This window comes from Verruconis gallopava (genome assembly GCF_000836295.1).
Source record: "Verruconis gallopava strain CBS 43764 unplaced genomic scaffold supercont1.3, whole genome shotgun sequence".
Lineage (NCBI taxonomy): Eukaryota > Fungi > Ascomycota > Dothideomycetes > Venturiales > Sympoventuriaceae > Verruconis > Verruconis gallopava.
The window spans coordinates 664,522-686,620 of record NW_015622139.1 but is presented as its reverse complement, the minus strand read 5'-3'; the positions used below and the strand labels follow the sequence as shown (position 1 = coordinate 686,620).

The 22,099-nt window shown below is 50.0% G+C and overlaps 8 protein-coding genes across 11 annotated transcripts; 5 read left to right on the top strand and 3 right to left on the bottom strand.

Annotated features, from left to right (window-relative positions):
* Nucleotides 1-19: 19 nt before the first annotated feature.
* On the top strand, nucleotides 20-1,013 carry PV09_01185 (uncharacterized protein). Its single transcript, XM_016354035.1, has 2 exons — nucleotides 20-338; nucleotides 394-1,013. Exons 1-2 carry the CDS (start codon nucleotides 261-263, stop codon nucleotides 619-621), a joined length of 306 nt encoding a protein of 101 aa, XP_016218130.1. The 5' UTR covers nucleotides 20-260; the 3' UTR covers nucleotides 622-1,013.
* Nucleotides 1,014-1,989: 976 nt separating this feature from the next.
* PV09_01184 (uncharacterized protein) lies at nucleotides 1,990-2,514 on the top strand (the record flags this gene model as incomplete). The annotated part of the gene is made up of 1 exon (XM_016354034.1): nucleotides 1,990-2,514. The coding sequence occupies one exon, from the start codon at nucleotides 1,990-1,992 to the stop codon at nucleotides 2,512-2,514; it is 525 nt and encodes a 174-aa protein (XP_016218129.1).
* A 440-nt stretch (nucleotides 2,515-2,954) lies between these two features.
* PV09_01183 (uncharacterized protein) lies at nucleotides 2,955-5,818 on the bottom strand. Its single transcript, XM_016354033.1, has one exon. It carries the CDS (start codon nucleotides 5,618-5,620, stop codon nucleotides 3,281-3,283), a length of 2,340 nt encoding a protein of 779 aa, XP_016218128.1. The 5' UTR covers nucleotides 5,621-5,818; the 3' UTR covers nucleotides 2,955-3,280.
* A 317-nt stretch (nucleotides 5,819-6,135) lies between these two features.
* On the top strand, nucleotides 6,136-9,454 carry PV09_01182. 2 transcript variants are annotated; one of them, XM_016354031.1, is made up of 4 exons: nucleotides 6,136-8,438; nucleotides 8,631-8,669; nucleotides 8,751-8,843; nucleotides 9,011-9,454. In XM_016354031.1, the coding sequence occupies exons 1-4, from the start codon at nucleotides 7,068-7,070 to the stop codon at nucleotides 9,056-9,058; spliced, it is 1,551 nt and encodes a 516-aa protein (XP_016218126.1). In that variant the 5' UTR covers nucleotides 6,136-7,067; the 3' UTR covers nucleotides 9,059-9,454. The 2 variants fall into 2 exon arrangements, with proteins under 2 accessions (XP_016218126.1, XP_016218127.1); XM_016354032.1 differs by having other exon boundaries at nucleotides 6,136-8,669.
* PV09_01181 lies at nucleotides 8,940-10,717 on the bottom strand. 2 transcript variants are annotated; one of them, XM_016354030.1, is made up of 4 exons: nucleotides 10,516-10,717; nucleotides 10,006-10,456; nucleotides 9,423-9,922; nucleotides 8,940-9,358 (listed from the first exon to the last, which is right to left on the bottom strand). In XM_016354030.1, exons 1-3 carry the CDS (start codon nucleotides 10,549-10,551, stop codon nucleotides 9,486-9,488), a joined length of 924 nt encoding a protein of 307 aa, XP_016218125.1. In that variant the 5' UTR covers nucleotides 10,552-10,717; the 3' UTR covers nucleotides 8,940-9,358; nucleotides 9,423-9,485. The 2 variants fall into 2 exon arrangements, with proteins under 2 accessions (XP_016218125.1, XP_016218124.1); XM_016354029.1 differs by having other exon boundaries at nucleotides 8,940-9,922.
* A 1,567-nt stretch (nucleotides 10,718-12,284) lies between these two features.
* On the top strand, nucleotides 12,285-16,954 carry PV09_01180. Of its 2 annotated transcripts, XM_016354028.1 has the most exons (2): nucleotides 12,285-12,564; nucleotides 12,619-16,954. In XM_016354028.1, exons 1-2 carry the CDS (start codon nucleotides 12,532-12,534, stop codon nucleotides 16,780-16,782), a joined length of 4,197 nt encoding a protein of 1,398 aa, XP_016218123.1. In that variant the 5' UTR covers nucleotides 12,285-12,531; the 3' UTR covers nucleotides 16,783-16,954. The 2 variants fall into 2 exon arrangements, with proteins under 2 accessions (XP_016218123.1, XP_016218122.1); XM_016354027.1 differs by having other exon boundaries at nucleotides 12,285-16,954.
* A 265-nt stretch (nucleotides 16,955-17,219) lies between these two features.
* PV09_01179 (uncharacterized protein) lies at nucleotides 17,220-19,896 on the top strand. The gene is made up of 2 exons (XM_016354026.1): nucleotides 17,220-19,167; nucleotides 19,362-19,896. Exons 1-2 carry the CDS (start codon nucleotides 17,344-17,346, stop codon nucleotides 19,515-19,517), a joined length of 1,980 nt encoding a protein of 659 aa, XP_016218121.1. The 5' UTR covers nucleotides 17,220-17,343; the 3' UTR covers nucleotides 19,518-19,896.
* Nucleotides 19,869-21,813, bottom strand: PV09_01178 (uncharacterized protein; the record flags this gene model as incomplete). Its single annotated transcript, XM_016354025.1, has 1 exon — nucleotides 19,869-21,813. Exon 1 carries the CDS (start codon nucleotides 21,798-21,800, stop codon nucleotides 19,869-19,871), a length of 1,932 nt encoding a protein of 643 aa, XP_016218120.1. The 5' UTR covers nucleotides 21,801-21,813.
* Between the last annotated feature and the right edge of the window lie 286 nt (nucleotides 21,814-22,099).

The window sequence follows — 22,099 nt, the reverse complement described above, 5'->3', positions numbered from 1 at the left end:
GTATGACGTAAATTTTGACCTTGAATCGACCACATGCTATTCTTGACGTCGGCATGTCGGAAACAGATTTAAATCCCAAATCGTACGTCATTTTAATATCACATTATGCCGTGGTAGAGGACATTTAAACCAGCTTCCGAGGATAGCATCCACGTCGGGCTTGGACTAAACACATAACTCCAGCAGCGCGCGGGGGGAATAAAGAACCTATAATTCATATTGATCCCGTTCTTTCGAAATATAAGAAAAAAGAAACTGAAATGTCTTCTGTGAACGACGCACAAAACGCGGGGGCCAAAGCCGGCGACGCGATCAAGCAAGGCGCTGCCAAAATCCACGTTAGTGTTTGACTCCATGAACCAATTCATCTAAACAGTGCTTGACGTCTCGCAGGGGGTTGGCGAGGCCCTGCGCGGCAATATCAACATGTTTGCAGACAGTGCAACCAACACTGACAGCACCAAGAGTCGAGAGGTTGCCGAGCGGGGAGAACAAGAGTTCAGAACTGGAAAGTTCATGGAACCGTCGGCGGGCCTGACGCCACGTGATGCGGAGAAGAATATCGAGGGCGAAAGTTCAATACCCGCGCATGATTCTACTTCATCTGGGAGGACGCTTTAGAGGAGCTTGTGAGGAATTTTTGTCTGATGCTCGAATTGTTCCTTGGGGAGATATATCTCGACGACCACAATAGGTGCGATCTTCGAAATATGTCGTTCTTCAAATCAATTGATCTCCTTTATGCCAACGTCCGCCGCAGCGAACAAAAGAGGCGAGCAAACGAAATTTCCCTCAATAGAAGCAACATCAGATTCCCACACCTTAACTTCTACTCTTGAAGGTACACTCGTTCTGTTTTTCAAGAGCTCTGCTTCTGTCAAAATAAGAATATGAAGCTTTAAAAAGATTGTGTCTAGCTATAATACAGACTACTGTTTCCCGCTCGTGTTATCAGCGCTGGATTTAGCTCAATTAAATCATGCCAAATAATCTCAAATAGAGGCTAGAAATGGTGGCCTAATAAGACACCAAGAAAGAGCAGTTTATCCTATCAACAAATCTGATAGAAGACTGGGCTCGCAGAAATCTTACACGCGAGAAGGATCACTAATCAAGCAACAGATCCCCACATTAAAGATCCTAGGTAAACTTGCAAAGGACGAGCGTATATAAGTTTATCTTACATATTACAGGTGCAGTAAGCTGCTACTGGCTCATATATTTGCTGAATATTTCTTCTTTGACTACTCATGACCCTCGAAAAAACACTACCATTCTACCTTGATTGCCTCGTCTTTCTATAGTACTAGGTAGCCACCGTTTCTTCACGCTATCTAACTAGTCATTTTTATCTTGATCCTATGCAAGTGTTGGAAGTGATTCTACACAAGTTGCTGCATGGAGTAAAGCGACGAAGTAAACGCCTGTTCATTAGGGTTCTACTAGCCAATACAGTCCGTAAAGGTGTAATATCAGCTTCGTCTGGAAATACGAACTGCATGATATTATCATAAATTTCTTAATGAACAACTTTATTTGCTTTATATTCTAGTAGTCAGCGCTACTTACAAACAATCTGCGTCAGCTAAGGCCGCCGAGTGATTACTACCATGTTTAGCAGCAGGAGCGATGACGAAAATTTCCAATGTAATGGACGAAAAGAATCGACGCTTCTCGGGAATCTGCTCAACTTTACGAAAGCTTAGTACCATGCAAACATTTATCGCCGCAAATCCTCACCGCACGCATCAACAGACGAATCGGACCGAATGAGAAACTTTTGCACGCTCTTCTCTCTGTATGCGTAGACTGGGCGCTTGTATGGCAGAGGCAGGTTTGAACGAGCAAAAGATCGCAGCTTGCAATGTCGAGTCTAATCAATGCCAATGGGATTCTTGTCAATGTGCGCTGCCGGTGACCCGATTGCAGCTGGACGAATGCTACATTGGCTGTCGGAACTTTCTATTAAAGTGCAATGGCAGCGACATCATGGCAGGCAAGCCTGAATGCAGGACTCGCTTTGAGGATTGTCAAGCATGGTGCATGATGAACCAATTTGGAGAGCAGCCCGGCATCAATGCCGCCCAGTTTCCAAAGAGCCGACTAAATGTGCGGATCCTCGATATTGCTTCGACCTTCATGCAGAAGGGCGACGATGATAATCTCAATCCCCAGTCATCCTTCCCTAACACTATTGCCGCATATGACTCTAGTACACCGAGAACCTCTCCTCTTGAAGCGGTAGTTACAGGACTAGGAAGAGGACAATTCACTGAGGGCGAATGTCAGCAACGCTGCCATGTAAATCACAATCAGTGTCGTAAGGATCATTGGCCGTACCAAGAAAAGCAGTGCCTGGAGCAGTTCAACGCTTGTCAAGACACCTGTGGGCAGTTTTCGAAAACCATCCCGTCACCCACGTTAGCCTCGCCTTCGTTCCAACCTCACTGGACATGGGATGGTATCACGCGTGGTATTCGAGAGACTGGCAAGCCTGCCTATCTGGTAGAATAAGTCTTTTGCGAGGAAGAAAAGTAAGTGATGATCTACTATCTCTCTCGCCTTTTGTTTTCCTTTTTCTCCGCGGGCTGTGGGCTAACCATATATATGCTCTTGGCTGTCAGCGGCCACGGTCCTTGTGTCGTGCTCGGGCTTTTCAACACCGTCTGTATGGATCTTCACAAGGGAAATTGGCTGATCGGAAACGGCAAAGGGAACCCGAAGAAGTGGAAATCGTGGAGAGGCTTTCATTCTGTCGACTACTGTAGATTTTATCCCGCTGATGGGTGTGACGGTGAATATTACACGGACTGTTACGACAGGTGCAATCTGAAAAACATCCTTGGCAAGTTGCAATCAGTTCGATGCAAGTGGAACACCACAGTGTATCCGTCATGATTGGATTGATTGGATCCGAGCAAGTGTTTGAACGCGTTGGAAAGCATTGAAGGATCATTGATTTCATATTGTTATGACATCGTTCTTTCTGCTGGAAAGACTGTGAGACCCGTTCAACAGAACTTTGGTCCCACATCTGTCACGTAATTACATCAGTCAAGGGGTACCCGTGATCGGAAAATTATGCCGTGCTCTCAAATGTTCTATCTCCAGCAAGTACAAAGTTCGAGAGGCTTGAAAGGCTACCATGCAATGCATTTAAGTTTCTATGGTACTGGTGTAATGACGGCCTACCGTTCGTCCCAAGGACCGAACTACAGCGTCACGAACATCAAATCATGCCATCATGCCCATCTATATCATATTCTTCGTGCTGAATGACTTACTGGCTCTTAACAGGCGCCCAGTTCTTAAGCCATTCCCTCGCATGATCAAGCATCCCACCCTCAGCCTCGAGCGCGGCCACGCACCAATTGAACGCATATTGCTCACCTCTCAGCCCTCGTTCCGCAGCCAGCAATTCCGCAAGGCCCCTTCTCTGCTGCGTCTTCTCGTCCGTACAGAAATGCAGGGGTGTATCGCCAGACTGCAATCCCTCCAGAAGCGGTTTGATCATCGGCAACGCCTCCTTCATGCCGACCGAGCCATCGATTCCAAGATTCTTTCGCCCGGTTCTGCAGTATTCGTTCTTGCACCAGGACTTGCCGCAGCCAGTGACGAGTTGGGTGAGATAGCGGCGCTCGATGCGGCGCCTAAGTGCCTTACCATCCGGGTCGTGCATGGCGACGTAGAGCGGCCCAAAGCACGTCGAGCACAGACCGACGTCGTTGCCCGGACCGTTGCCTATTCGCGTTCCCGCTCTCGTGTCACCGCTGTGGCTTGCTCCGTCCAACGTCTTGCCACACAGCACATTGCGGCAGACGCGCGGCTCAGGCCTTGACTTCTTCTCCAACTCGTGGTTAGCCAGGTGAACGCGCATATCACGCAGTCGGACAATTTTGTTGCAAAGATGACACTCTGTCGTGCGTCCACCATCTGCGAGTTCGTGAGGTGTAAGACCAGAGAGCAGGGCCTCTGCGTTGGGCTCCTCAGGGTCACCCTCCTGTGGCACTTCTAAATGACAGAATTGGCACAGGATAATCTTTCCAGGACAGACAGATGTACGGTGCGTTGCTAAAGCCGACATGGATTGGTATGTTCGATCGCAGGAGCTGCAAGTCTGGGCTGTATGTTGGAGGTGGTTGTGTTTCAATTTGCTCAGCGGCGTGTTGCCATACGCAGCATCGTGCTCGCAATGCCAGTGATTTTGCCATTCTGATGACCGTTTCTGAAAGACTTGGCCACATCCTTTGGGGCAAAGGACGTTGTTTCGAAGGCAGAAATTCTCATGCAGAACCAACGTTCGTTTTGGCACCCATTGTTTACAGTTTCCACACTGGACATCGTCAGGGTGATCTGCTGCTTCTGACTTCACACCTTCGTTATCGTTCAACTCTACATCTGGATCGAACGGAGACACTTTAATCGTGTAAGGCTTCGGCGAAGGAGTGACGGTCCCGTCGCTTGTAGATTCTGTGGGTGAATAAGCGTGCACGGAGACATAGAGCGCTTCGGCATGTTCGAGCTCGACATTTGTGGGCTGGATACGTATGCGTTTTGGGTACCTGCTCGATGTATCCGCAAACAGGTGTTCTTCTTCGCGAGGCCGAACTCGTTGCCGGGGTGAAAACGGGCTGACGAACAAGTCGAGTTCAGCGTCGTCGTCCACGCCACTGAGTTCAACCTCGATGCCTTGCGAACGTATCCATGAGGGTACCTCATAGTCCACGTAGTCGCCGCTGAGGACTTGACCATGCTGTGCCTTCATTAACTCTAGCGGACCGCCTATTGAGCTTCCGTTGTTTGTGCCTGGCGCTCGGTGTGACTTAGCGGCTATCCGCCGCAATGTCTCACGGGCCTGCTCTTCGTTTAATGCCTCAATGTCGACCTCCAGATCGGTGTCGACAACGCATATACCTTCTACATCTGGCTTGAATTCATCTACCAGAAAGCGATATTCCTCGCTGCGCCTCCCAACGCCCCTACCTCCAGGCACCACGAGAACTTCACCCTTAGTCAATGTGGTAAAATTTGAGCGCAGGTGCTGCTCAAGGAGAGACTTCCAGTCCTCGGGATCATACCCAGCTTCAAGAGGTCGTAGCTTAACAAACGTGCCTTTGGGCAATTGTTTCGCATGCACCGTAATTCTGCCCCAGCTTTCCCCCGCGGCATCTTCGTCGACGCCGTTTGACCTCTGCGCGCCCCCGTCTTGATCTGTTGCACCAGGCCTACCATCCGCGGGCTTGATGCCGAGTGCGTCTCTGAGCATAGGGCTGAGAGCGATCTCGCCATCACTGGCGCTGAATTCTCGGATGCCAGCATAGATGACCCTTCCATTGTCCGGGTTGACGAGCCGGAACGTAAGTGGATGCGGCAAGTGCGGCTGTCTCTCCTCATACTGTGCCCTTGCAGCGCGCTCAGCTGCATACGTGTAGGGGTTGAAGGGGTCGAAGTTAGACGTGAGAGTGCGGGAGGGCTCTGTGACTGTCACGGGCGCAGCGGAGATGAGCTGCTCCAAAGCCGAGGGAGGCAGCAAAATCTTGTCACCGGGAAGCTTCGCCGTCCTCGAAGGCGGTGCGACAGCGAGGGACGCCGACCATTTCAGGCTCTCTTCAGTGGCCATGGCCTGTGGAATGATAAGTTGCTGTGAAGGATGGGAACAGAACAGAACTGGTTCTCAAGAGCACTTTTCTATCGTCATCACATTCAACGGCTGCACACGTTTGCAGTAGCTACTCATAGGCATGATTAGTGGCCTTGATGAGCGGAAGTAGAGGCGTAGCGTGCATAAATGCCTTTCTCGAAACGCGCAGAAGCACGTCGGCCTCGATTGTGTCATCGTCCACATCGAGACGGGCGACCGGTTTTGGCCTGGGCAGCCTTGCAGGCCTTGGGGCCTTGGAAGCCTGAGCCGCGTGGCGCCTCCTTTGCTGCCTCGTCGTCCTTGGCTGCCTGGCCAGCCCGTCTTCCGACTAACCCAAAGCGGCAGCGCCCCGCCAATCGCCCAGCACGCCAACGGTTGAATGGCGTGGAGGAGGTGGGAGGAGCCGCATCGCACGTGACGCGACCCACACCTCGCCTTCGACAAGGGGCTCTGTGTGCTTTTTCTTCGCTCGTGGTTTTGGTCCTGAGGGGCGACAAGATCTCTGGCCAACATCCCAACCAAGGCGGTGGACAGGACCCGAGACACGCGACGAAGCAGACGAAGATAAAGAAAGGATACTACGCTTCTGCCGCCGGGCACGCATGTAGTGTTCTGCCCTGTGTATCCCGCTGGAGGCTTTTCTTCTCTGCCGCTCTCGACTCTCGCTCTTTTCCCCCCCGTACGCTTCTTGTTCGTCGTGCTTGCAGCGGCCGCCGGCTCTCCCTCTCTGGCAATGCCCCCATCCTCTTGACACCATTCGGCGGTGTCGAAACTGCCTCCTCCACCACGCAGTAATGGTCGCGGCCTCGGCCAGCCAATACCGAGTGCCCTTGAATCTGTTTTGCCCGGCTTTCGGGCCTGTCTCGCCGAGAAATGAACTGACCTCAAGATCTCGCGAGATCTGCACTCGAGCTTTGGTGGCCTTGCTGCAGCCCACTGTGCAGCTCGCTTGGCTCGTCTTGCATAAAACCATCTGGTCATTCGAACACGTCTCCTCCCAACGGCCGCACTTTAATCTCTCTCCGCTCGGTGAGCACGCTGCCGTCATCCCAATCATCTCTCAACATTCAACCTGGCGCCCTGCTGCTTACTGATGCCTGCTGCACATCCCCCAAACCGATAAGCAAAGAAAGCTCCATCCCGCCGCGTCGCCTCCGCGCACCCTGTTTGCTTAGCGTGTGGACCCTTGATGCGCATGGCGTCAGGAAAGTCATCTGCTTGAGCATCGCATCAACACCACCTGTCGGACCGCACAATCACTTGCTTCTTTCGACACCTTGGCCACCTTGGCTCTTCCTTCATCCTGCCAAGCGCGTGGCCATTAGACTCACCCTGTTTTATATCTATTGATATCCCCGGTTTCCTTCTTCTTCTTCTCCTCCACACCTTCTTGCTTCTCTTTGTTTGACACATTTATACACCGACCATGGCCGTTGCCGGATCGTTCGGAGAATGCACTCGACCTCCAGGAGGCAATGTCATGCAGCCACATATCGACCTCTCGATGGCGGGCACCTCCCAGCTTACCCACCCAAGCAAGATGCCACTGACCCTACTGGACTTGCTGTCCAACTCGATTATCATGCGCCAGACGGCGCCGTACATCCCAGTCTCGTCCCTCTACGCACTATCACGCGCCTCAAAGAGCTTCAGACAAGTCGTCGCCTGTTCGCCTGAAGCAACGCGATATCTCGATCTCTCGACCATCAAAGTAGCTACGTTCGACATCTCCCCCATCGACTCTGGGGGGATCAGTTGGCGTAGTCAGCGCATGGATGAAGCATTGACAGAAGTTGACTTTTACTCTGGCCCGTTGCGAGGCATCATGTCACGGTTGCTACGGCAGAACGTCTTGGGCAACGTGGCAACCATGATCTTGGATGGGTTGACCGTTCCCGCCGAATTTGTTGGCGAGATCATCTCGGAGGACAAGTACAACATCCGTATACTGTCCATACGAGAGGCAAAGCATCTTAACGAGCGGAAGCTCATGCAGGTCCTCAACTACGCTGTGCGACCAACGCGGCCGCCAGGCACCCCAAAGCTAAAAGGACTCTACGTCTTTGGGCCAATGGAAGCACGTCCCGGCCCACTAGAACCTGAGATTGGCAGAAGGAGGTCACCGACGAGATACCCAGATTCATCGCCCGCAGGAGTGATGAATGCACTGGGTGCCAAACTCGGCGCAGAGTGGAACAAGAAGTCGCAAGAGGCGCTCAACAACGAGCTTTGCGGCATTGAGGACAGGTGGTATCAAAAGTCTGGGTCAATGTTCAAGAAGACGCCATTGTCAGACTGGGCTACTACTCTCAAGGCGTGTGAGGGTATTATTCATTTCGATGCGGTCCTCTGCCGCGGGCCAAGACACGATCCGAACAACTTCACGAACCAAGATCCGAACTCTCCTCCGAACCCGCATAACACCTTCTTACTTCCTGCTGTAGCCACGATTGCCCTAGGCCCACACGGCTGCAGCAAATGCAAGTCGTCGCCAGAGGGTCCTGCGATTTTTGGAAAATCACCGTCATACCATTTACCTCTGCTCGCGCCACCGCCTATGCATTCATCCTCGATCCGTGCCGCGCAATGGCCCCATACAAAGGACAGCACAGCAGAGCCTCCACGCCTGTTCGTTCGCTGCAAAGAGTGTCTGAAGCATCGCTGGTGTGAACGATGTGGGAAATGGTGGGATGAGGCATGTTACATGCCTCTCAATACACGAACAGAACTACAGAACCAAGAGTTCATGCAGTGGCAGGTCCTGAGTACGGAGGAACGACCAAAAGAGGACATTAAGGTACATATGGGTCTCTGTGTCGATCATTGCCTGGTTGGCGAACATTATGCATGGAGCTGGAGGTGGCGGTATGTGGGGATGAGTTAAGGACGGACATTGTAGAACCAACCAGGCAAAGGCTTATACAAGAAAGCTCTCATTGCATACGTAAATCATCGTGCAGAGGGATAGGCTGACACCAAATTCTGCTAGATGGGCTCCAAACGGGATTGCTTTGGCTGTGGACAGACAGTACGTCAGAACAACTCTAAGCCTCTATCCGGGGGCTGAAACAGAATGGTTGTGTAAGGCTGACCACGTTTTCGTCCCTAGTGCGCCCCATGCAAGGAATTATACATTCGTGCATGCCAGAGATGCAGGTCCGAATACTGCATTGTCGATAACGACGGGTCTTCCCTTACGGCGGTAAGTGGATGTCAACATCCGAAGCACATGTTTTCATATGACCCGATCTTACCCGGCGCCATCATCCAGCCCCCCTCCCCCCCGTCCCACGTTTGCCAAGTACTCGGACACCTGTTACATGCTATCCTTTCTGCGGCCTCATGCTAATGACTAGGTTCGTCCGGCAGTGCGATTGGTGCAACTATTCCGGTAGACGCACCCTAGAACCGTATTGATCAAATCTCTTGCTTTAGCGACATGCGAAAGACGCATCACCTAGCTCGCGCCATTGCGTGCATAGAATGGGTTCCAGCCAGACCGACGACGGCCACGGACGGCTTTGGCTGAAGTCGTGGTTGGGCTTGCAGGCATGGCATAGCGGTCCAGCAAAATCATCACCTGTGATCAAGATACCCTTGCCTCCTTTTTGAGCGCGAACTGAGCAAAGTAAAAATCAAACAACTCTTGACCTATTCTTACAGATTTTAATTGACGAAGAAGATAGCGAAGGCATTCATCTCAACTCTGACTCGCTCCTACGCTCTTGTACATTAGATAACCGGATTTGGAGGATGTGGTATAGTGGATTGCTAGACTAGCCTTTTAATCAGATGCACCATACTATTCAAACATTTTATGGCTCTTTGCATTCCTTCTCTCAACCTACAGCTTCGAGCTGCCGCCCACAACCCTGATCAATGCCCGTCCATTGCTCAGGCTCTGCTTTCCGTCTGCCTTGGTGACGAACCTGATCTCCTCGAAGCCGTCCTTATCCACAATTCCCGTCCTCCAGATATCAGTCACGAGCTTCGCGCCTGGCTTGACAGGGCTAGCGAATCGGGCTTGGAACTCCTTGATGTTCTTTGGGTCGGAACCGCCAAGCACCTTGAGAAGACCGTGAGCGGTCGAGTTCCACGAGAAAAGACCGTGCATGATGGCACCACCAAAGCCCATTTGCTTGCCCGGCTCGGGGTCGGCGTGCAGGGGGTTGTAGTCACCGTTAAGGCGGTAGAGAAGAGCGGATTCGGGCGTGAGCTGCAGCTCATAGGTGGCATCCGGCTTCTTGCCTGCTGGTGGGTCGTACACTGGGTCCTTCTCGCCTGGGATCATTCTGTGTCAGCGCGCCGTGCGTGTTCAGGAGCCCAGGGGGGGAAAGCAGAAAGGTGTTTGCGAAGTCACTTACCTTTTGGACCGCCCCAGCCACCCTGGCCGACGAAGAAGGCGCTTCCGACGGCTCTCGTGTAGGTCTCGCCCGTCTCCGCGTCGACGAGCCTCTGCTCCGTTTCGACGACGCTGCTCTTGCCCTTGTCGTACACGCCCAGCACCTTCGACCTGATCTCGAAGTGTCGTCCGTGGCTCGACACAGGAATCTGCTTGTAGAACTCCATCTTGCGCTGGCCGTCCAGCACGCGCTTGTGGTTGAACTTGGGCACGCCGGGGATGGGCTGTGCGCCGGACGCCTTGTAGAAGTCGATGACCTCCTGGCTTTCATGCTTGAAGGGCAGAATGATGGGGTACGTGGGGAAAGCGGCGAAGTTGGGGTGCAGCTCGTACAGGAAGTGCAGCTCGTCGGCCGTGCAGCCTATGCTGTTGGCGAAGAGGAGGACATCGCGCTTGAGCCAGGAGACTCGAACCTGGGTTTGTTCGTGAGCGTTGCCATCATAACGCCGAGCATGCGTCGACTTTTGCTTACGGGTGGGTATTCGTGGCCTGCACCTGGACCGGACATTATGTTTTACAACGACTTGGTTGTGGTAGATCGAGCGAAGGTAATATGGACCAGAGGGAAAAGTCAATTGGGGTTGTTTTCTCAGTTAAATGCCGAAAGACTAGAGAGTAATCCGCGTCGGTATGGTGGGGAATCGTTTGCATGTTTGACAAGCTCCACATCTGCCGAGGTCGATCGGCTAAGGTCTGTCACCGAGCAGTCCCTCTCTGTCATTGCACCAGCGGCGGACATACCAAAGGGGGAAACGATGAAAGGCGAACATGGCGTTCAACAAGCTTAAAAGACGCGATTTCTGCTCATATCGCACGGAACCCGCTCTGCCGATTTTTGGGAGGAAGCAGCTTACTCTTTCCAAGGCAGTCTACCATCCGGCATTGAAGCGTGACCTTTCTTTCTGAATGATTGGTGCGTGTGGGGATGAAGAGAGGATCTTATCATCGAGATAAGATCAAAGCTGATGTTTTCATCCCCAAGCACACTTCGACGGAGTGCGCCAGCCAACGAAAAGAAGCTAAAAGAGAGCCATTCATACTTTTTCTTCGACATCAAGATGACTGGATGAGGTGTGCATTTCACGTCGTTGGACCGGAAGCTTTACAGCGCCTTCCTATGTCATTATATGGCTTTAATTATTACGAGTTTTAACGTAGAGCGTCATCTCTGAAACCGTCGGCTGTTGTACATCAATTGGCGAAAGCTCCCCTCTCGATGCAGTTGGATTCCATCTTTGACTTCATTGAAGTTATTTCTCTGAAGCTGACATGTTAACCCACTGAGGAGAAGGGCGCGGACACAATAATTTCTTTGCGAAATTTCTGAAATGTGGCTCGCTTGCACGTTTCCTTTTAATGAAAATCCAAGCCTGTCCAGCATCTGCCGAATCATACTCCCGGATTTTTATCAGATCAAGGTCGAATGTTTTCGATGCATTGCTGAATATCGATCAAATGGTCCGGCAATGTGGTGGTCTGTTGCCGCTCAATCATTCGAGAGCCCACGCGACTTACGCTGTTGATGTTGAGTTGCAGTCAGTATTTGTAACGTTTGACGAGAATCAAGCCAGCCCCGCGTATAGTAGCTGCCTTGTTTGATCTTCGTCCATTCCTACCTTGATGTTTGCACATTGTATTGAAGCAACCAAAGTGCGAACCAGATTTCAGTACATCAATATATGTCAATTCAACGACTCAAAGGCCAACTGGTTCATTGATGCCATATATCTGCAACAAGAAACGAAATTAAGGCAGGCCTCGATACACTACACACTGCACGTTGATTTTTTTTTGGCACTTAGATTTGTCATACTTGAATCTACAAGCCGGATTCAATGATATAGCAAGGAGGGCTACGATATTGTCGCCATTCATCGTAAAATAACGACAACAGTACTAAGCATTCAAAAAATTAAGACGAAGAGCTCCAGATCGCATCGGGTAAAACGGAAAGTAGATGCCCTAGCAATCGAGGCAGTTATGCACCGGGGGAAGCAGTTTCAAAAAATTCTCTACTGAGAATCAAATCTGCAAACCAGTGCTAAGTTCGGTATGAAATATAGCCTAGAGCAATCAAAGATGACGGAGTACATCTCAGACTTGAGTAAAGCTAGCTCAGTTAGTTTTCGCAATGCCATACACATCTTGTTGCCTTATAGCCTTAGGCTGAAAAATCTCTCGTGATCGCGGCATCCGAGACCTTTCCGATCTCAAAACGGTAATGAACTTTTCTAATTTACTCGTTTGTCAATCTTCTTTCCGACACACATGCAACTTGATCTTTATACTATTCAGCAACCCGTCCATTAGTAAAGACGCTAAATCATCGAATGATTTTGTTACGTTGGCACACAACCGCATTGCATATGAACTCGACTTCCACCACCATCTCCTAGTCAAGCATAAAATCGTACGATTCGGAAACTACAGACAAGGCATAGCTCTCTCATAATTACGCTGCTCAACCAGAGCCATCCTGCCTCCTCGGATGCAAAGATGGCTCCAAATGGCGACGGCACATGTGAGGGAACCTGCTCATCTCCTGTGTACATCTCATCTAATCCCTCCGTCACAGACTCTGCGATGCAGACGTCCCCTCTGGACCAGTCTCGGGCGCAGGTCCAGTCCGTCACCAAGTTGTCGACAAGTCCGCACAGCTGCTCATTTAGCAACCGCCCAATCGCCTCTCGACGAAACGCGGAGCATCGTTTCCAATGCTGGCGAAGGTAGCCAAGATGTAAATCGGAGTTGGCGGAAGTCAGCAATCTGGTACAGAGTGCGAGATCATGAGATAGAAAAGCCACTTCGCGATCTTAGCTATTACTCGCGTCTACCGCATTTTCCGAAGCCAGAGAGCTATGGCGATTTGGCTAAGGAAATCTTCGATTGTCCACCTCGCGCAGAGGTCATGTCTGCTGTGACTGCATCACTAAAATCTCGACATATCCTGAGCGAGTGGAAAGAGTTGTCGAGGCGGCCGGAACGGATTATTTGGCGCCACAACTTCCTAATTCAAATTGGCAAGGACAAGGTGCAGGTTGTTGGTGAAGGCATTACTCCAGACGCAGCTTATGCTGCTGCATTCCTGAGCCTCGTTTACCGACTACATGTGCTTGGCATGTTAAAGGATGTGTTTGGAAAGGGTGTCTCCAAGGAGGTTTTGGATGTTCAGAAGCATGAATTTGAGTGGAACCCTTCCGATGTTGCTGCCAAGCTGCACATCCACAACTTCGCTGCACGATATCTTCGCACACCGCAAGTCATATTCGAGGATCACCACAGTGGGACTATCAAGGCCACAGTTGCTATACCGGATACGACTTATATTGCGAGCGCATGTGCAGGAGATCGCAGGGAAGCTGAATTCCTTGCTTATGCAGCGCTGAAGCACGTGATTCAGGTCGATCTTGGTCGAGACGGTCATTGGATCGACTTGCAAGATAATGCTTATGTCAATCTTGACAATTCGTCGAGCATTTTGGACCTCTACAAGCTCAAAGAACGATACGGGCATTATCAGAGATTGGACGAGTGTGTTCCTGGTCCACGATCTTCGACTTGGACAGCCTCTCGTCTATATTGGGACAACAGACCCATCTCAGAGTTTCATGAAATGCCCACTCGCAGGGATGCCATGAAATTGGCTGCTCTTGAGGCTGCGGTTCGGCTTGTTCGACGCCAGCCTGCTTTGTTTGATGAATTCCTGGTCATGTCAAAGCAGAATGCAGGATTTATTCCTAAACGTGTATCACCCACCTTTGCTTCCCTTAATCCCGCCGTTGTCAACGCATTATCTGAATGCGTCGAAGCTGCAGATGACATGGATCTGGCATCGTTCCAGCTGTCAAAATACACCCCTGGCTACAAACCAGTCATAGGTCGTCGAAGAGGACGAGTAAAGGCTACAGCGGGAGACCGATACCACAGTATCGCGCAATCACTGGCGGCAAGAAGTGATGAGCTAAGGCTGCAACAAGAATGGGATCGAGAAAATCCGGAGTTCGCTGAAAAACTCGCCGCTCGAGCCCGCTTACCTATTTACCAGCACAAGGCTCAAATCATTGCTATGGTGAAGAATCATGATCAGTGCATCATTGTTGGATCAACAGGTAGTGGAAAGAGCACACAAGTTCCCCAAATCATCCTTGATGATGCAATTGCTGAAGGTCGAGGAGCATTATGCAACATAATGTGCGTCCAACCTCGTCGGCTGGCATGCGTTGCTTTAGCCTTGACCGTTTGCAATGAGAGAGAAAGAGAGTTGGGTGACGTCGTTGGATACCGCATTGGCGGAGACTACTTCAACTACAGTAAAAGAGGCGGAAGTATTACGTACTGCACAACGGAGCTCCTCGCGAACGAATTGGAAAGAACGGAAGATGAGTTGCCTCACAACTTGTCTCACATCATCATTGATGAGATTCACGAGCGTTCCGTTCACCTTGATCGCCTTCTATCAACCATCAAGATGACATTTTCGAAACGCTTAGCTATGGGTCTGCGGGTGCCGAAACTTATACTCATGAGCGCAACGGTTGAGAGCGATCTTTTCGAACGGTATTTTGAAATGATTAGCCAAGACGGTACAATAATTCGGCCTCCCTATCTGAATGTACCTGGTCATATGTTCAAAACAGAGACAAAGTTCTTGGAATCTTATGCTCACCATCTTCCTCCGGAGATATACCAAGCCGTGCAGCGGATGGATTTGCACCAGAGTCCTGTGGATAAATCACACAGCTTCTTGGAACCTGTCGTCGAAAAACCGAAACAGGTTGTTCAGTGGGACAGCTTGTTTCAACAAAGCAATGGAAAGCTTGCCAACGATGACAATATTCTTGCAGTCGCCGCAGCTATTGTTCATATTGTGGAAACGACTCGTGGTGGCGCTATCCTGGCGTTCGTCCCAGGTGCACAGGAAATTCGGCGAGTTCATCGCATCCTTCTCGACACCAAACGCGTAAATTTCTCCGATAAAAACCGCTTTGAGATTCTCATGCTTCACCGTTCAAATCCAGCCCATCTGGTTGCCGCCTTGGACACGGTTCCGAAGGGAGTCAGACGCATCATGATTGCAACTAATATAGCAGAATCGTCCATCACATTTCCCGACGTCGAATTTGTGGTCGACAGTGGCCTACAGCGAAATGTCAGCGATTCGGTTTTTGGAGATATGCAAATGCTTCGAGACGAACGTATCAGCAGATCCAGTGTTCTTCAGCGAGCAGGCAGGGCCGGAAGAACCAAGCCAGGACAATATTACAGTGCTCTTACAACAGAGGAAATGCAATCATTGGACGTGCTTCCAAATTCAGAAGACATGGACAGACATCGATTGGAAGGCCTGTATCTCCGAGCAAAAATTCATTTCCCTGCGGTTTCAGTACAAGAATACTTCAGCAGCTATCTGAAGCCTATACCGTCAACGAAAGTTCAGGCAGCTGAAAGCTACCTTCATAATATTGGGGCACTTGACGCATCGGGAGACGTCTCGCTGATTGGCTACTTTCTCTACCGGACAACGCTTGCCCCGTGCTTTGCTCGCGTGGTCATGCTTGGCATCCTCTTCCGCTGTCTTGATCGGGCAGTTGTGCTCGCGAACTTAATGGCTCTTAGATCGTATCTCTTTGGGGACAGTCGATTTGACAGCAAATCGCCTTCTGAAAGGAGAGCGACTGCTGAACAATACGCGGGAAACATGGAAGGCGATCTAATTGCACAAGTTCGAGCATATGAAGAGTATACGGCGATTCAACGTACAGATACAAGCGCCGTACGTGAATGGGCTGAGCAGCGACAACTGGTTGTTGAATACTTTGACCAGCTTCAGGTCCGCGTTGACGCCACGCGAGATGTCCTTCGCAAGGCGGGTTTTTACACTCATAGATGGGGTCACGACATCAATGCATCAGCCAACAACGTCACATTACTCAAACTGTTGATTTGTGCCGGCTCTTACCCAAATGTTGCCATTCATCAACGAGGACCAAACTTTGTCACACATGAATCCCTTGTCGTAAAGCCAGCGCCCGCTTCTGTGGCCTTGCCGGGCGACTACACGAAACGAGAGACTTACGATAGCATTCATGAAGGTCTTACGGGCGCTATTTTCTGCTACAAAGACGTCTTTGTAGGCAGGCGAGGTGCCAACAAGTATTACATTGCAAATCTCACGCCCATATCTCCGCTCATGCTTGCGCTGTTCAGCAGCAACGTCAAGCCAGCACCCCAGAAGCACAACCAACTCATAATTGATAATTTCATTCCACTAAAGTTTGCGGGAGATGCAAGCGCGTCGCGCATCTTTTTGGATTTCAAGAAAGTATTTGATACTGCGCTGTTGGCCGGTATGCAAAATATCTGTGAGATATGGCCAACGGATCGGCGCAAAGTCCTGCTCACTGATCTGTCTGATGTAATTCTGACAGCAGTGCAAGAGCTACTCGAGTACGAGGAGGGACAGGCAAGACGCAGGGCACGAGACGTTGGGCGATTCTCCCTCGGGCCCGAGAAAGAAGCTTGGGGTGACGACGTCGCTTCTGAAGAGATGAAGAAGACACCTGGAGTCCCATCTCAGGTCTCTCGACTGCATAATCACCTATACGATAGGACAGCTCTCGATTCCAGGGGCTTTGGAGCCAATGCGGCAAAGGCTACAGTGACTTGGCGCCCTGATGCATTTGATGATGAAGATATTGAGGATTTTACCGAATTAGAGGGTGATTTAGACCACCGATAGACGTTTTCTGCGCCGTCCAGCCCATTGCATACTGTACCAAATGTCATCCTATCTTGTACAAATACTGCCGACGCGAGAGAAAAATTCTTGTACAATTAGACGACAACGAAATTTTATTCTACTCCTGACCCTTGCTTCAAAGCTAAGTCGAAATCATTGATTAGGATGCGTGCGGCGATGAAACTGAAAAGGTTTGCTTCATCACGACTCGATGAAAAGTACCAAAATAGATGGTCACAGTGGGGATGGTTACAACTGAACTTGAGAATTTGCGACGGGAGGCGACCTGCGTCGATCCCATGATTGGTGGGAATAGGAAAAGTTGACACATGAATTTCACGAGCGTTCTCTGCTAGCCTGAATAGGTCTCTCGGTCCACAGCGTCGCAATGCCCCATGAGTAAGCTACACGCATCGTGGCCACGACGTAAGGATCACATATGCTTCTGTCTTCTGGGTTAAGTACTTGTTAACACACTATACATGATCAATTCAGAGAAGCAAGCACGATATTCGATCATAGGGTCTGACTCTCGTTAATTAATTCACTGCTCGCGCTTTCATGGACGAACATCCCCACCAGGATTCAGGACATGAACTTCATAATCTAGCCTCCTCTGACCTCTCAAACTCTTCTAATCAACTAGCGGATGAATCAAAACGGTCTGTGAGAATCAACAGCCATGCCGCAGTGATTCCACCACCAGAAAATGTGTCCCGCACTCAACAAGACGATCTTGAGAGCACGGTTACCAGCCAAGATGAGACATCAGCTAATGCTGAAAGCCTCTGGAGGGCGCACACAAAAGGCGAACCGGTTGGCGATCATACTATAGAAGCTCCCTTTGCAGATAGCGAGAAATACTCTGTGTCAAGCAGTACACAGGGAGGGATCTTTTATCAGTTGCTCCAGGCTTACAAGAACCCTGACCGGCGTGCGAGTGACAGCCCAGTTGCATCGACTCCTCCTAGTCCTCGCAACAGACCCGGTTCGTCGGGTAGATCAACGCCTCGCAAGAAGTGGTACGAGCATGAGAAGAGCGGTACTTCTCACGAGACACTTGCTACCCTTGTTGGAGCGTCCAAACAGCTGGCCAATCCAAACAGCAAAGACCCAAACTTGGATGGAAAGCCGCGTCTCCACCACAAACGTAATAGTAGCGGGAACATCATTGCGAAAGCCCTGAAACCGAAAGAAGACCAGGACACAAAGATAAAGTTCCATGTCGCAAGCATTCTGAAGCGACAGCAGTATTTGATTCGAATGTGCCGCGCCATGATGCTTTATGGAGCTCCAACTCATAGGCTTGAGGAATCTCTAGCGCAAAGTGCAAAGATTCTCGACATCAACAGCCAGTTCCTCTACATACCGGGATGCATGTTCATATCTTTTGACGACTATTTGACTCACACCGCCGAGGTCAAAATTGTTCGATGCAATCAGGGCGTCAATCTTTCGAAGCTCAAGGACACACACGAAATCTACAAGGAGGTCCTCCACGACATTATAGGGCTTGACGACGCATTGTCTCGTCTTGACGAGGTCATAAACGCGAAAGACAGATATCCTCTCTGGTTAAACGTCATCATGTATGGACTCGCCAGCACTGCAGTTTCTACGTTCTTCAAGGCTCGACCCATCGACCTGCCGATTTGTTTTCTCCTTGGGTTGCTTCTGGGCATCCTGCAGCTTGTGGTTACCCAAATTTCAAAAACGTACAGCACGATCTTTGAGATCACCGCGACTATCCTAATCTCCTTCCTTGCCAGAGCTTTTGGAAGCATACGTGGTGGTAGCGTTTTCTGCTTCTCAGCTCTCGCGCAAAGCGGAATCGCCATGATCCTCCCCGGATTTCTTGTCTTGAATTCCGCTTTGGAACTTCAATCAAAAGCAATTGTCCCAGGCTCCATCAGGCTCGTCTATGCTATTCTCTACAGCTTGTTCCTCGGCTACGGCATAACAGTTGGCACAGCCCTTTACGGAGCCATGGACAAGAATGCGACCACAGCAACGACCTGCGAAAATCCTCCATCTTCTTACTGGAACTTTCTTTTTGTTCCCCTTTATGTCGTATTCGCTTGCTTCACCCTGCAAGCGAAGTACACTCAGATGCCGGCCATGGTCCTGGTTTCATTTTGCGGTTATGTTGTCAACTTTTACAGCAACATGAAATTTAGCGCCTCTGCTCCTATAGCATACACGTTTGGCGCGTTCGCTGTCGGAGTGATGGCAAACCTCTACAGCCGAATACGCCATGGAGTAGCTGTGACCATTCTCCTTCCAGCAGTCTTCGTACAGGTTCCAGGCAGCCTTGCATCTAGTGGAAGCATTGTAGCTGCTCTCAACACTGCCAACTCTCTCATCAGAGGATCTGAACAGTCTACAGTAAGTAAATTTGTGATCAGCAGGATGTTAAATTCAAGCGCTTTTTGAAGGAGTTCAAATGGGTACTTGATTTATTCTCTGATGCTGTTCTCCTCCCAGTCATAATAACTTTTTGCCAAAGACGTGGCTTGCAACTGCTATCATTAAACTAGAATCTGTTATTTGATTGCGAGCTTTTACTAACATGAAAATAGAATTCCAGTGAGAATCTTAATTCGCTCAACGCTATCGTCTTCAACTTTGCGGGAGGAATGATCCAGATCTCACTGGGGATCACAGTTGGCTTATTCTTCTCTACGCTGCTCGTATACCCTCTCGGAAAGAGACGCAGTGGGCTTTGGACGCTTTAATTTTTGTGCAAGGGGATGCATATTCACACCTCCCATATCTCGTGAGCACGTCGGTCGTAATATTCAATACGACGAAGCCTGACGAGACTTTTTGGCTCCCCTAAAGCTGTTAGACAGCCTCCATTCATGTTGAGTTGGCTCAAATTTATTGCCTGAGGTTGTTTCTTACACGCGCCCTGATTTCAGCCTCTATAGATCGAAAGGCTAAACGTCGAATTCAGACGTGCTATTGCGCTAGAAACGCGCCTCAGCCTGAAAGTTGAGACTGAGCGCCGTTTATTGTACAAATAACTTGAACCGCTGACTGTTGACGTAAGCATTGCAAACTGAGCATGACTGTAACATATCGATTCACTTGATATTAAAGATCGATGTCACACCAAGATTCTTCAGGTGTTCAGTGAGGCGTATCCGTAGGTTCTGCCCGGCAGAATCTTCAGTAATTTCTATTCCACAGCGTGGCAACTCTTCTGTTCTTTGATCTTTCAGGAAACTCCGAACAATTTGTCCATCCATTAAGCCATCAATAGCGCAGTCTCCAACATATGCGAAATGGTCCCCTAAAGGCCGAAGCACGTGCAGGACTGGTGATCCCAAAAGACATTTTACCTCATCACCGCATTTCAAACTTGGGGGTCCCAGACCAACACGACCGTCCAAAGTACAAAAGACTCGCCGACTTCTACTCCACCACAGAAGATGTTCAACAACCCGTTTCTCATTTCCCGGCAGCGTTTTGATCGTACCACGCAACAGTCCACCCAACATCTTGATCAAAGGTTCACGGTGCCATTCGTTACTACCTCGAAGTTTCTGCAAAAAAGGTATCCAGCCTGCGAATAAAGCATTGGCAACGTCTTCAGCGTTTTCCTCCGCAGATTTCTTCTCGCGAAGGCTAACTACATCGGTAGAGAGGAGGAATTTACTCAAGGCATCAGTATCAATCCAACCCGCTGCCCTTGGATCGGAAATCTGAGACGAAACTACGCCAACTGTTGCGACACCGATGCCGTGTAAACTTAACACGCCAGGATTGGAGGATTCCTCAAAAGCTGCCGCGGTGTCATAGGAAGCCGCGTTGCCCCAACACACTTGTGTTAGGACCGAATCTCTTTCCAAGTTCATCGCCCACGTACATAACTTGTCTTCGCCTTCGGCTGGTGTAGCATATCCAAGGTATTGCAGCTTACACGTATTTGTGAGACAATAGAGTGTAGCGTCCCGATACACTTCGATGACGGACTTTGTATAATCAGGCAACACAAGAGCAGGTATTTTCTCCGCGTTGCCTTCACTAGTCATCGAGAGGAGTGCAAAGATTCGGTCGCGGGCATCGCGGCAGTCAAACCAAATGCATTGAGTGAGCATTTCCCACACTGGCCTCGGCTTTTTGCCCGTTCTAATTCGCCATACATGATCCTTTCGAAACATGTCGTCAATCGCCCAAAACGCCTTCTGCGATTTGTCGTCTAGAACATCGAAAAACTTGATGCGGCTGAAGTTGCACACAGCTGCTTCGAAAACATGCTGGTTGAGACGATAGCGTCCAATGTACATGCGAACGTCTGCAGCGAGCGCGAACTCTTGAAGCACCCACAGCCTTGTGAACCATTGCACGAGAAAAAGATCGCGTAGAGGCCTCCATTCCGGCGAGTCTCTGTCTGGAAACCCTTTGATTTCTTCCCTGGAGAGCTTGTGATCCCAATACCCGTAAACAGTTCCGTGTCGGAGCTTACGCTGGACGGGCCCAAGAGCTGCTAGGCGAGAGAGCAAGTCTGCTGCTGCTGGCATGAAGAAATCTTGGGTCCCTAGCCAGATGATGACGCACTTGGCTTTGCTGAAGATGTTGCCCATCATCCCAACCTGATGTCCTCGTTCGATGCTGTCATGTTGATTTATGCACAGCGCGTCAATCCACAGGCGTCCCCTGGAGATGCTCTCATTTGACACGTCCGACAGAGTCTTGTTGCTGAGTGAGCTTGGTCCATGCAATTGGTTTGAATTCCACTGCCGAGAACGTAAGCGCAGGAGTGCGTCGCGTAGATTTTGCGTGACTGAAACCTGAGAGCCATTACAGATGATGTAGGCGGTGGGATCTGGCCTGCCCCAAACATACGATAACGCCTCATAGCTGGGCGCAGCATCAAGACAACTGTACACCTCAAGGGAGCAAATAATGGGGTCCTCCACCTCTCCAGGTTCGATTTGTAGCAGCCTGATCGCGTTCTTTCCCGGAAGCGCTGAATAAATGCTATCTTTACTCATGATATCGTCCAAAGCCATAGGGCTTTATAAATTGTAAAAGGAAGATTCTCTCGTCCTGGCCCCATCAGAGACGGCACAACATGGAGAGCGTGGAACTTTCCACATGCCTCGTAAGTGTACGAACTTTGGTGTCTATTGATATGCCACAAGTTCTATGACTCAATCTCGATGGCCAGGGCCAGGGCTAAAATCTATTCTCGAGCACGAACTTATCTTGAGCCTAATGGTATGTACAGATTCGCTATTGCTTGGAGAGTGATGTGCTCTGTACATGAATGATAAAAAAAACGGTGTGTTGAATCATGCGGCTGTAAGGG